The following is a 12,954-nucleotide window of genomic DNA, read 5'->3' as shown; positions in this document are numbered from 1 at the left end:
TATGCAAAAACAAGTTAATTTACTGCACATTTTTAAAAAATCTTTTGAAAAAAATGGTTACATTCAAAGAACATTTAGAAAAGAGTGAGGGGACGGCTGGGTGGCATAGTGAATAAAGCACCGGCCCTGGAGTCAGGAGTACCTGGGTTCAAATCTGGTCTCAGACACTTAATAATTACCTAGCTGTGTGGCCTTGGGCAAGCCACTTAACCCCATTTGCCTTGCGAAAACCTTAAAAAAAAGAGAGACTGAAGAGTTTGTACAATGACAGATTAGCCTGTTAAGCCTATATAGTCTTCTTTTATCTTTTACTGGTCTTAGCTTATCTTAGAATTTGTCATTAAGGTATTGTCCATCAATTCAGCTAGGTGGTTCAGTGGATAAAGAGCACTGGCCCTGGAGTTAGGAGGACCTGAGTTCAAATCTAGCCTCAGACACTTAATAAGTGTCTAGCTGTGTGACCTTGGGCAAGTCACTTAACTCCATTGCCTTAAATAAAAAATGTTTTAATTTAAAAAAACATTTTTTTAATTCTTATAGAATTATGATTAAGCCAGACCTGAAGTCAGTGAGGTAGATAAACTTCTTCTTGAAAGAAAACAATGGAATCTGAGAGAAATCCTTCAACCTAACTTTGATAAGCTTTTCAAATTCAACTATTCCTTTTAGATAGGCACCCAGGAGGGCAGTAGGTGGCACTGTGGGTAAAGCATGGGGCCTGGAATCAGTAAAACTTCACCTTCCTGAGTTCAAATCCCTCTTCATATACTTTCCAGCTATTCAGCTTCCTCATCTGTAAAGTGAGCAGGAGAAGGAAGTGGCAAACTACTCCAGTAACTCTGCCAAGAAAATCCCAAGTAGATCTGGGAGAATCAGACAGGACTGAAACAACAACAACCACCAAGAACCAATCAAATAGTGAAAAGCCTCATTCCAGGACATTATTATGGATCTTTTTTTTCCCTCTATGAAGTAGCTAGTGGAGGGGCAGCTGGGTGGTGCAGTGGATAGAGCACCAGCCCTGGAGTCAGTAGGACCTGAGTTCAAATCCAGCCTCAAGCACTTAATAATTACCTGGCTGTGTGGCCTTGGGCAAGCCACTTAACCCCATTGCCTAGCAAAAAAAAAAAAAGTAGCTAGTGGAATAACAACATGGGGTGATATCTAGCCTGGTTATCAATGTAGATAGAGCATATATCAGATTGCTTTCTGTCGGGGTGGGGGGGAATGAAGGGAGGGAGAGAGAAAAATGTAAAGCTCAAAACCTTGCCATAAAAATGATTGGTTAAAACTATTGTTGCATGAAGTTGGAAAAACAAATAAATAAAATATTTTTTTTAAAAGAAGGAACTGGGGTGGGGGGGGGGGGGAGCAGCTAGGTAGTACAAAGGATAGAGCACTGACCCTGGAGTCAAATCCCCATACTTCCCAGCTATAAGACGTCACTTGAACAAGTCATTCAACTCCATTGTCTTGCAAAAAAAAAGAGAAAAAAGGAGCTAATAGCTTGCAGGATAAAGTCTAAAGTTAGGAAGCTCTGAGTTCAAATCCACCCTCAGATATTTACTAAATATATGGTCCCGGGGAAGTCACTTACCCTGTATGCTTCAGTTTCCTCAACTATAAAATGGAGATAATCATTACACTTACCTCCCAACATTGTTGTGAGGATCAAGTGGGGTAACATTTGTATTTAACACAGTGCCTTTATTAGAATATATTAGCTGTTATATAAATTCTTATTCCCCTTGTTCCCAACATGATTAATACAAGTGAACATAGGCACCTATATTATGATGGTTGTGGCTCTTACTTTTACTCTCTCAGATTCAGAACATAGCAGACTCTCAATAGAGAGTCCTTTGTACCTGTTGATCTCAGAGGGTGGGGTAGTTATGATTGCCAGTGAAGTATAAACAAGTCTGAGTCATTCCCCATCTCTAGCCAGTGAGTAGCTTCTGTACCTGTTAACCTGTGTACCTGATGAACAATACATTTTCTTTTTTTACATGCCTGAAGGGCAGAATGGCAAAGGGAAAATTCAGGACTCAAGTAGAGAAAAAATAAACATATTCATTTTCTTCTTCCCATTCTGACCAAGATCATATTTTCTTTTTTCTTTTTATTGATTTATTATTCCAATTATACATAGTTTTCAACATTTGTTTTTGTACATTTTTCTCCCTCCCACCCTTCCCCCCCATTCTAGGATAGCAAATGATCCAATATAGGTTATACATGTATAATCTGTCAAACATATTTCCATAATAGTCACACTGTGAAAGAAGAATCAGAACAAAAGGGGAAAACCACAAGAAAGAACAAACAAAAAAAAGGTTTTTTAAGTGAAAATATGCTTTGAGCTACATTCAGACTCCACAGTTCTTTCTCTGGATATGGATGCCATTTTCAATCACAAGTCTTTTAGAATTGAATTTGATCACCATAAAGCTGAGAAGAGCTAAGTCTATCGTAGTTGATCATTACACAGAGTCGCAGTTGCTATGTTCAATTTTCCCCTGGTTCTGCTCACATCACTCAGCATCAGTTCATATTAAGTCTTTCCAGGCTTTTCTGAAATCAGTCTGTTCATCATTTCTTATAGAACAATAACATTTCATTACATTCATATACCACAACTTATCCAGTCTTTTCCCAATTCATGGGCATTCCCTCAAATTCCAATTCTTTGCCACCACAAAAAAGAACCGCTATGAATATTTTTGTACATGTGGGTCTTTTCTCCTTTTTAATGATCTCTTTTGAGATACAGACCCAGAAGTTGTATTGCTGGATCCAAGAGTATGCCCAGTTTTATAATCCTTGGGGGCATAAGTCCAAACTGCTCTCTAGAATGGTTGTGTCAGTTCACAACTCCACCAACAATACATTAGCATAAGATCCTATTTTCTGTAGTCCTTTCCCTTGGTCTTAAAGAAATGTAGCATGTTCAAGTTCCCAGACAATCAAGCACCCCTCTGCTTCCCAGAATCTCTACCCAGTCTCCATCCTTGAAAAGAAATAAATTCAAAGTCCTTGCCCTAACAATAGAGTTGATTATTTACTTAGATTTGGGTTTTGGTGAGGAGAGGAGAGGAGGGGCAGAGGACTAAGAACAGACTATTTCAATTATAAATAGCTAAGGCTGATCATATTCTTTCTTTTTGTTCACTTCCTTCTTCTTTGTACAGAAAAAGGAGAAAAAGAATCAGTTACTAAGCAGAAAATAAATAATTAATAAACATATCTTGGCAGAGAAGAACCGTATTAGTGGGACAATATAGACATATTTTCAGAGTCAATGTGTCGGTTTGACAGTAGATATAGAACTAGAAAGACTCATTTTCCTGAGTTCATATTCAGCTTGCTAGCTGTGTGATGCTGAGCAAGTCCCTTAACCCTGTTTGCCTCAGTTTCCTCATGTGTAAAATAAACTGGAGAAGGAAATAGCAAGTTATTCCTGTATCTTTGCCAAGAAAACCCCACAATGGCGATACAAAGAGTCAGACACAACTGAAATGATTCAACAAAAATTTGTTCCAAAAATGTGGACAAGGGAAAGGGGGAAGAGAAGGAAAGTATTGATAGTAATAGCAATATCTTTTTCTATATTGAAATATGGTTTTGATGATGAAGTTCATAATAAAAAGAAAATTTTATAATAAAATATGGAACTAATGGAAGAATTAAAAGCAAATCTTATCAGACTAGCTTCTTGTCCTTAAAAAAAAATACCTACAGTTATACCTATGACACGATCCAATGTGTGGTGATTATTTATTCCTAATATAAAGAAAGAAAAGGAAAAAAGTGAGTCTTTCAAACATTCAGAGCAGAATAGGAAAAAGTTCAGAAGGAAACATAAACAAGTAGGACAGTATTAAATTTGAAATAAGCTAAAAAGTCCAAGCTGCTCAGTTATTAGTTGCCATGAGTTTTCATAGAGACTTCATGATTTCATCTATTTTCCATTCTTTTTTATAGGGAAATGTTTGTGTTTGATGTTTCTCAAGTTCATAATAATAAAAAAGTAAACATTAATAGGGAAACAAATATGAGTAAAATAATAAAATAATAGAGCTCTGAAGTTTGTGACCTATTTTTTCCTTTGTCTTGGTTCCTCCTCACTAGTGTGTTTCTGTCTATGATTTAAAGATCTAACTAAAGAATAGAAAGAATGGAAAAAAGGAAGATTGTCTTGAAGGACACAATTTGAAAATATTAAATATTTTATTGTAGGAGACATGTATTGGGGAGTAATAAGACCCCTCAACAATTTGTAGGGGAGCACCCCTTCCTTTTAATTGTAAGGAACTTGAGACTCTAATAGGAATAAGACAGCAGGAGTCAAGGACAAGGAGAGGTTCCCAGGTAAGGCCACTTCCTGATTCCCCAAAACCCAACATGGAGACAGGTTTGGCCTAAATTTATTGGAAACTTACATTTGCCTAGGGGGTTGATTTCAGTACCCTTTCTTGATTGTGGGAGATCCAGTGAGTTCCACGTCCACTATTCTCCTCTTCCAAATCCAACCCCATTCTTAGGCCTTTTGCTTCTGAAGAATTGAAGCTTCTTCCCAAATCTCTACCTTTGGTCAACATTCATCATACCACATGAGTATTTAGCTAGCATTTACCTTTTTAAAAATAATTAGACATAGAGCATACTAGCTTTTAATGCTTCAACTATGAGCAAATATGGGAAGGGTTGGGGGTGCAGATAAAAAAGATGAAGCAATACCTACTCTCAAGGAGTTAAGGCCGAACAGTAGATAGGGTACCGAAACTGAAGTTAAGAAGACTTGATTCAAATCCAATCTTGGACCACTACACTTAACTACCTTTGGACAAGTCATTTAGCTGCTTTCTGCCTTGGTTTCCCCATCTGTAAAATGGGGACAATAACAGCAACTTCTTTCTCAGGGTTGAAGATCAAAAGAGATAATATCTGTAAAGTTCTTTGTAAACCTTGTGGTGTGGAAGAAAAGCTAGCTATTATTATTCTAATTATAGTGAAAGGGAGGGAGAAGGCGAATCCAATTAAAGGTAAACTGCATAAACAAACAGCAATCATTTTGTAAACCAGCCAAGAAACAGATTTGGGTCTATTCTGGATAGCTGGTAAGAGGTAAGAAAGGACCAGAAAACAGCTCTAATTACCACCACCTGGCAAAGGCACTTCCACAAAAGTTTTTGAGGGAATGAGGAAGGGGAAGTACACCTAGAAATCAATCTATTCCTTGACCCAAACCCTCTCTCCCATCATCTCTCCCTAATATATTCCAGAAAAAAAACAAATTCACTGAACTATTTAACATACTAGCTTTTTTTGAAATCTCTCTGGCAGAACCCGAAGAAGGAAATCGAGAAGGTGATGCAGTTCCTGGGGAAGAACCCAGATGAGAAGGTTGTGAAGAAGATCATCCATCATACATCATTTGAAATGATGAAAAATAATCCCTTGTTGAACTTCACAAATGTACCAAGTAAAATGATGGATCATGATGCCTCCTCTCAGATGCGGAAAGGTAATTATTTTCCTGAGATTTCAGTCACCATTTCTGTGCTTTCATTGTTTGGTGTGCTAGAAAGAAATTAATAATCATTGTCATCATTGTCATCATCATAAAGGCTAGCATTTATATAGTTAGTGCTTTATAAATATGATCCCATTTTTACAGAAATGTGCTCACTGAAACCTTGGAAGGTAAGTGCTATCATCCCATTTTATAGATAAGGAAACTGAGGTAGATAAAGGTTACCTTTACAAATATCTCACTGATTCAATTCACAGTGACTGGCTTATTGTTTCTATAATCTTTCTTTAGTTATATAATGATATTTTTAACTTTTTAGAACTTTGTAACATTGAGTGCCATCATTCCTATGGGAAATGTAAATCCACTGAGATTGATTGGCAGAAAACAAATATAGGTGATCAAAAATATATATATTATCTCATTTGTTTGGGACCACAGCCTTGGGAAGTAGGTATTATTATCTCCATTTTATAGCTGAGAAAACAGAGGCAGATAGAAGCCCGGGTTCACGCAACTAATTAAGTATTTGAGAGAAGATTTGACCCTCTCTTCCTGACTCCAGATGCAACATTCTATCCTCTCCCCTCCCAACTGGCTCCAGGTAGAATTATGCTTTTTCCTAAGTCAAGGTTCCCATACTTTTTTCAGTCCCTATTCCATTTTGACTTTCAGTAAACTTCACTATATCTTCAATTTAACATGAAAGGAAATCTATTCTAGTGTTTATTGAGCTTATGTTGTAAGAAAGAAACTAAGCTTTTCATATCCCTGGGGCACATATGTTCTAGTTCAGGGAACCCTGATCCATTCAGTGATGGAAAGATTAATGTTTGGTGGGTTGAGTTTTTGGAGGTTTTTTTTTTAAGATAGCAAATTGGGGTGTTTCATACATTCCAACCTAGATTTCCCCTTCACTAAAACTCCTTGGTTTAAGTCACATTACATAGGTGTCTATATAAGATAAATCTATTAAAAGATTACTTCCTTTAACCCAGAATTTTTAAAAATAACAACTCCTCTAGTTCATTTCCAATGCATTTTTATTCACAAAAATTTTATTTTCATTAAACTTTTCAAGGTTGGTAGTTTTCCTGATATTATAGGGAAATCATGGAATCATAGAAATAGAGACTTGGAGGGAATCTCAGAGATGCTGACATAGCAAAATCCCTTCCCAGAACATAAATCCCACTTAGTATTTCATCATCAAATAGTCATTCAATCTCCACTCAAAGACCTCTGGCCTGATTCCACCTTGGGGAAGTTCTATGGTTTTTTTACCCTTTTATTTAACTAATTTTTTTTTTATTTAACTAAAATCTTCACTAAAAACACCCTGTAATATCACAGTTGTGCAGTAAATGTTTAAGAAGCAAACTGAAGTAGGAAAGAGAGTATAAAGAAATGGAGGTGGGCAAACATTTACCTTTAATCTACATCATTAATAACTTATTAAGTCTAGGCAATCAACAAAACAATAAATCAAACTGATTTGTGTAGTGATTGTTCTTCCTGAGATGTAAATGTTCATATGGGTAGCTAGGTAGCTCAATGAATAACACAAGAGTGCCTGCCAAGAGACAGGAAGACCTAAGTTCAAATCTGGCATCTGACACTTACTACCTGTATGATCTTGGGCAAGTCACTTAATTCTATTTGCTTCAGTTTCCTTATCTGCAAAATGAGATGGAGAAGGAAATGGTAAACCCCTCCAGTATCCCTACCAAGAAAATCCTAAATGGGATCATAGAAAATCAGACAGGACTGAGCAACAAAAATTACTCATATTGAAATTTTAACAATGGGATCTCAAAAGTCAGTTCATGCTGTTCCTGAACACCCCTCCTGTGTAATTTCTATCCGTTGTCTGTAATGTTGAATCAGGAACTAAGCAGACAACCCTTTAAATATTTGAAGTTTGCGAGTGTATCCCCTAACCCCATGACAGTCAAGTCTTCTCTTCTCCAGGTTAACCATTCTCATTTTCTTCAGCCAGTCTTTCATATATCATAGGTTTCAAATACTGTCCCCATTCTGGTCACTCTCCCTAAACATAACCCTCTAATTTATGAATCTCCTTTCTTATGAATCTCCAGAAGTGGTCTGATAGGAATCAACTTTCTATTGATTCAACCTAATTGTTATTTGGGGGGTGAGTGTGGAGGGGGTGATAAGGGGGGAAAGTCCTGCCACCTCACAATGTTAACTTGTAATGAACTTACAGGTCATAAAGATCTTCCAGTTTGGGGGATGTTGCTTCCATGAATTTCTTTCATGATCAGATCCATGGACAAATCATTCCTTAAATATTTGTGTGAACACCTTTAGCCCTATTCAAGAGGTGATACATGTTGTGGGAAGGGCGATAGCAGTCCATATCTTAACTCTTAATTCAGCATTTGGGCTCCAGATCATCATGGATTCAAATTCTTCTATCTCATGGATTAACCCTCCTCAGCTATGTGTCTTGCAAATGTCTTGCAAGTCATATAAGCCTTCATCTGAGGAATTATGATTTCAAACAGAAGAGTGTACTGTATAGAAAAGACTCAACTAAACACCTTCACCAGTTTGATTATCACCCCTCTTTGAATTGAGGCATTCACACAATCTGAACCCATGTAATTAGACCATACATCTCTATCTGGTCCACAAGGACACAGACATTCTGTAGATGTCACTAGAAGACTATTGATAGCTCTCCTCTTAGCGACAGTATTTAATTCTCTTCCAGTGAGCTTCCAATAGCCACCCTTCTCCAATCAATCATGAATTTCATGAAAATTCCCAGCAAAGAAATTTGATCAGTGACTATTTCAATGGGAAGCCTTGTGGGTCTTCTAACCCCAGCTTCTTATGCCTCTCCTGGACTGGGCTAAACTACCCCTTGTTCTCAAAGCATTTTCTCATGTTTCTTAACAAGCTAATGACTTAAATCAGAGCTCCAACCAATGTTTTGAGATAAAAACTCAAGAACCCTCAAAGAGACAGCTAGATGGTCCAGTGGGGAAAGCAAAGGACTTGGTGTCAGGAAAATCTGTGTTCAAATCTAGATTCAAAAATATCTTCATGTGTATCTCAGGGCAAGGCATGTTGTCTGCCTCAGTTTCCCCATTTATAAAATGAAGATAACAATAGCACCGACCTCACAGGGTTGTTGTAAAAATCAAATGAAATGACATATCAAAGCACTATTTAAACCCAATATTAGTTCCTAATCAATTCCTTTTTTAAGACCTCAAAAACAACAGTCAAGACTGTAACAGTTTTCTTTTCTATTTTTCAGGGATTGTTGGTGACTGGAAGAATCACTTCACTGTGGCCCAGAATGAAACATTTGATGCAATATATGAGAAGGAAATGGCTGGAACCACCCTAAAGTTCTGTACAGAGGTCTAAGGTGGCCTGTCTCTCAAACCTGCATTCCTGTGTTGTTAGTTGAAGACATTCTATCTTGACAACTTACCTCCTATATGGCCCCCACAGAGCCCATTCTAGTTCTTCATCAGTCACTTGCCTGAATGATCACAATAGTTTCTCTCTTCTTGAGTCTGTACCTAATCCAATCCATTCTCCACTCAGCTGCCAAAGTGATAGCATAGCTCTGTGTATATTAACACACATACCCCAATTCAATAAATCCCAAGGTTTTCTATTGCCTAGAGGATAAAATATTAATTCTTCTGTTGAGCATTAAATAATTCATACCCCTTCTATCATTCCAAGTCTCCTTAAAAATGCTCATATTCATGGATTTTTCAATTCAGTGACACCCCCTTCCTTACTCTTCTTCAATCATAGTATTTATTGTGTATCAGGTACCATGAAAACCCTCAGGCAAAAAAAAGAACCTGATGGTGAAAGGTTTGAAAAACCCACCAAAGGAGTGTGAGATTTGGAGGCTCCTGTGATTGAATATGAATGCCAAGTCAAATTTTATAGTGACAACAAAAATGGAGGAATGGTTATTCAATAGAGTATTAGGTTAGCATTAGCAATAAGAGAAGAAAAAGAAATTGAAGGAATTAGGATAGGCTGTGAGGAAATAAAGTCATCACTCTTTGAAGATGATATGATGATCGAATTAAAGAGCTCAAGAGAATCAAGTAAAAGACTATTTGAAATCATTAACAACTTTAGCAAAGTTTGAGGATATAAGATAAATCTATATAATCATTAGCATTTTTATATGATCTACAAAGTCCAGTAGCAAAAGATACAGAAATTCCATTTAAAATAATTATTTTTTTTTTTTACATTTTTCAAGGCAATGTGGTTAAGTGGCTTGCCCAAGGCCACATGGCTAGGTAATTATTAAGTGTCTGAAGTCAGATTTGAACCCAGGTACTCCTGACTCCAAGGCCAGAGCTCTATTCACTGTGCCACCTAGCTGCCCCCATTTAAAATAATTATAAACCATTTAAAATACTTGGGAGTCTACCTGCCAAGACAAACCCAGGAACTCCATGAACACAATTACAAAGTACTTTTCACACAAAGTCAGATCTAAACAACTAGAAAAATATCAATTGCTCATGGATAGGCTGATCCAAGATAATAAAAACTAAAGTAATTTCCCTGTCCAGTGCTATGTCAATCAAAATACCAAAAAAAATTTGACAGTGCTAGAAAAAAAGAACAACAAAATTCATTTGCCAGACAAAATGTCAAGAATATCAAGGAAATTAAGAGGAAAGTATTCTAGCAATACCAGATCTCAAACTATATTATAAAGCAGTAACCTTCAAAACTATCCAGCACTACAATAATCAAAGATAATTTTAAAAGACTTGTAACTTATTTAAAAGACTTGTAACTTGAAAGCCTATTAATTTCAATTTTTAAAAGTTGTCTTATGTATTATGTTTTATTTTCTCTCTAATTTTTTCTCCCATTTTGACAAGATTCTTCTTTTCAAAACATGATTAATATGAATTTAGATTTAACATGGTTATACATGTATAGTCTTTTTTAGATTACTTTCTGTTGGGGAGGGGGAAGGGAAGGGAGGAAGGGAGAAAAATGTGAAATTCAAAACTTAGCAAAACAATGATTGTTGAAAACTACCATTGCATATAAAAAACTACCATTGCATGCAGTTGGGAAAATAAATAAATAAAATATTAAAAGAAAGACTATCTGGTACTAAAAAATTAAATGAATAAATAAATAAAAACAAAAACAAAAATAAATAAAAAACTATCTCATATTGGCTAAGAAATAGAGTGATGGATCAGTGGAATAGAGTAGGTTCACATGATACAGTAGTCAATGATCAAAGTAACCTGGTATTTGATAAACCCAAAAGCCCTGGTCTTTGGGATAGGAACTCACTATTTGACAAAAACTGCTAGGAAAACTGGAAAATAATAGGGCACAAACTTAGATATGGACCTATAGCTCACTTTATATCAAGATAAGGTTGAAATGGGTACATGATTTAGACATAAAAGGTGATACCATGAGCAAATTAGATGAGCAAGGAAGGATCTACGTGTCAGATCTATGGAGAAGGAAAGAATTCTTGATGAATCAAGAGAGAGAGAGAGCATTTTGAAATGTAAAATAGATAAATTTTGATTAAATTAAGATAAAATTATTTTTATTAATTAAAATAAAATAAATTTTAAAATTAAAAGCTTTTGTACAAACAAAACCAATGCAAATAAGATTAAAAGGAAAGCAGAAAACTGGAAAATAATCTTTACAGCAAGTATCTCTGATCAAGGCTTCATTTCTCAAACATGTAGAAAATGGAGTCAAATTTATAATACAAGTCATTCCCCAATTGATAAATGATCACAGTGAGATGAATAGGCAGTTTTCAAGTGAAAAAAATAAAGTTATCTATGGTCATATGAAGAAGTGCTGTAAACTTTTGATTGATGGATATAAATTAAAGCAACTCTGAGGTACCACCTCACACCTATAAAATTGGCTAATATGACAAAAAAGGGAAATGATAAATGTTGGAGAGGATGTGGGAAAAGTATATTCACTGCTGGTGGAATTACAAACTTATCTAACCGTTTTGGAAAGCAATTTGGAATTATGCCCAAAGGACTAGAAAACTGTGCATATCCTGGGACCCAACAAAACTATATTTGTATCCCAAAAAGATCATAAAAAAGGAGGAAGGACTGACATATACAAAAATATGTATCAAAACCCTTTTCGTGGTTGGCATAATATTGGAAATTGAAGAGATAGCCATCAAATGGGGGATGGCTGAACAAGTTATGATTTATCATTGTAATAGAATACTACTGTGCAAAAGAAATGATAAGCAGGCAGATTTCAGGAAAACCTAGGAAAAAATCTATGTGAGCAGAACCAGGAAAAAAAAAGACTGTATACAGTATCAATAACACTGATCAACTATGAATCTCAGATCTTCTCAGCAACACAATGATCCTTAATGAGTACAAAAGATTCATGATGAAAAAGAACTGATGGACTCTGAATGTAGATCAAAGCATACTTTTTTTTACTTACTTTATTTTTTCATTTTTTTGTTTTGATCTATTTCTTCTTTCACAACTGTGACTAATATGGAAATATGTTACATAATTGTACATATATGACCTATATCAAATTCCCTACCATTTTAGGAAGAGTGGAGGGAGAGAGAAAAATTTAGAACTCAAAATCTTGTAAAAATGATGGTGGCTAGGTGGTACAGTGGATAGAGCACTGGCCTTGGAGTCAGGAGTACCTGAGTTCAAATCCGGCCTCAGACACTTAATAATTACCTAGCCATGTGGCTATATATATAATTGGGGGAAAAATAAAATATTAAAAAATAAAGGAAAACATCTGCCTTGAAACTGTGAAACTTGAAACTGGAGAGAACAATAGAACCAATCCACCTAAAAATAAGTTTTGCTGTGAAGAGGGGTATTCATTTCAATCAGAATACAGTTGACTTCAATTCCTTGGGTACCCTGAGGCTCTTAGTATGGACTGTGAGTGAATCCCGAGCCAAAGTAGTCATTGTTCAGTCCTTTCAGTTGTATCCCATTCTTCACAATCTTATTTGGAGTTTTCTTGGAGAAGAGACTAGAGTGGTTTGTCATTTCCTTCTCTAACTCATTTAACAGACGTGGAAACTGAGGCAGAGTTAAATGACTTGTCCAAGGTCATATAGTATGTGTCTGATACCAGATTTGAAGTCAAGAAGTCCAGTCTTCCTAACTCCATGTCTGGCACTCTATCCACTGAGCTATCTAGGGAATCAGGAAGACCTGAGTTCAAATCCATCCTCAGGGACTTACTAGCCATGTGACCCTGAACAAGTCATTTTTTCTGTCTGCCTTAGATTCCCTCCACTCTAAAATAAAATGGAGATAGCACCTACTTCCCAGGCTTGTGAGCATCAAATGAGATAATATTTCTTAAAAAGTTGAGCGGTCTGG

The 12,954-nt window shown here is 36.1% G+C and overlaps 1 protein-coding gene across 1 annotated transcript in view; it reads left to right on the top strand.

Moving 5' to 3' along the window:
- The window catches only part of LOC141517417 (sulfotransferase 1B1-like), a 36,867-nt gene extending 25,768 nt beyond the window's left edge, over positions 1-11,099 (top strand). The window contains exons 8-9 of the mRNA XM_074228389.1: positions 5,347-5,527; positions 8,826-11,099. Of these exons, the coding sequence (XP_074084490.1) occupies positions 5,347-5,527; positions 8,826-8,938 (294 nt within the window). The 3' untranslated portion in view covers positions 8,939-11,099. The remainder of the gene's footprint in view (positions 1-5,346; positions 5,528-8,825) is intronic.
- Positions 11,100-12,954: the final 1,855 nt, after the last annotated feature.

The sequence above is a fragment of the Macrotis lagotis genome, chromosome 3 (genome assembly GCF_037893015.1).
Source record: "Macrotis lagotis isolate mMagLag1 chromosome 3, bilby.v1.9.chrom.fasta, whole genome shotgun sequence".
NCBI lineage: Eukaryota > Metazoa > Chordata > Mammalia > Peramelemorphia > Peramelidae > Macrotis > Macrotis lagotis.
The sequence above is the reverse complement of the archived record's forward strand: the minus strand, read 5'-3'. Positions and strand labels throughout refer to the sequence as shown.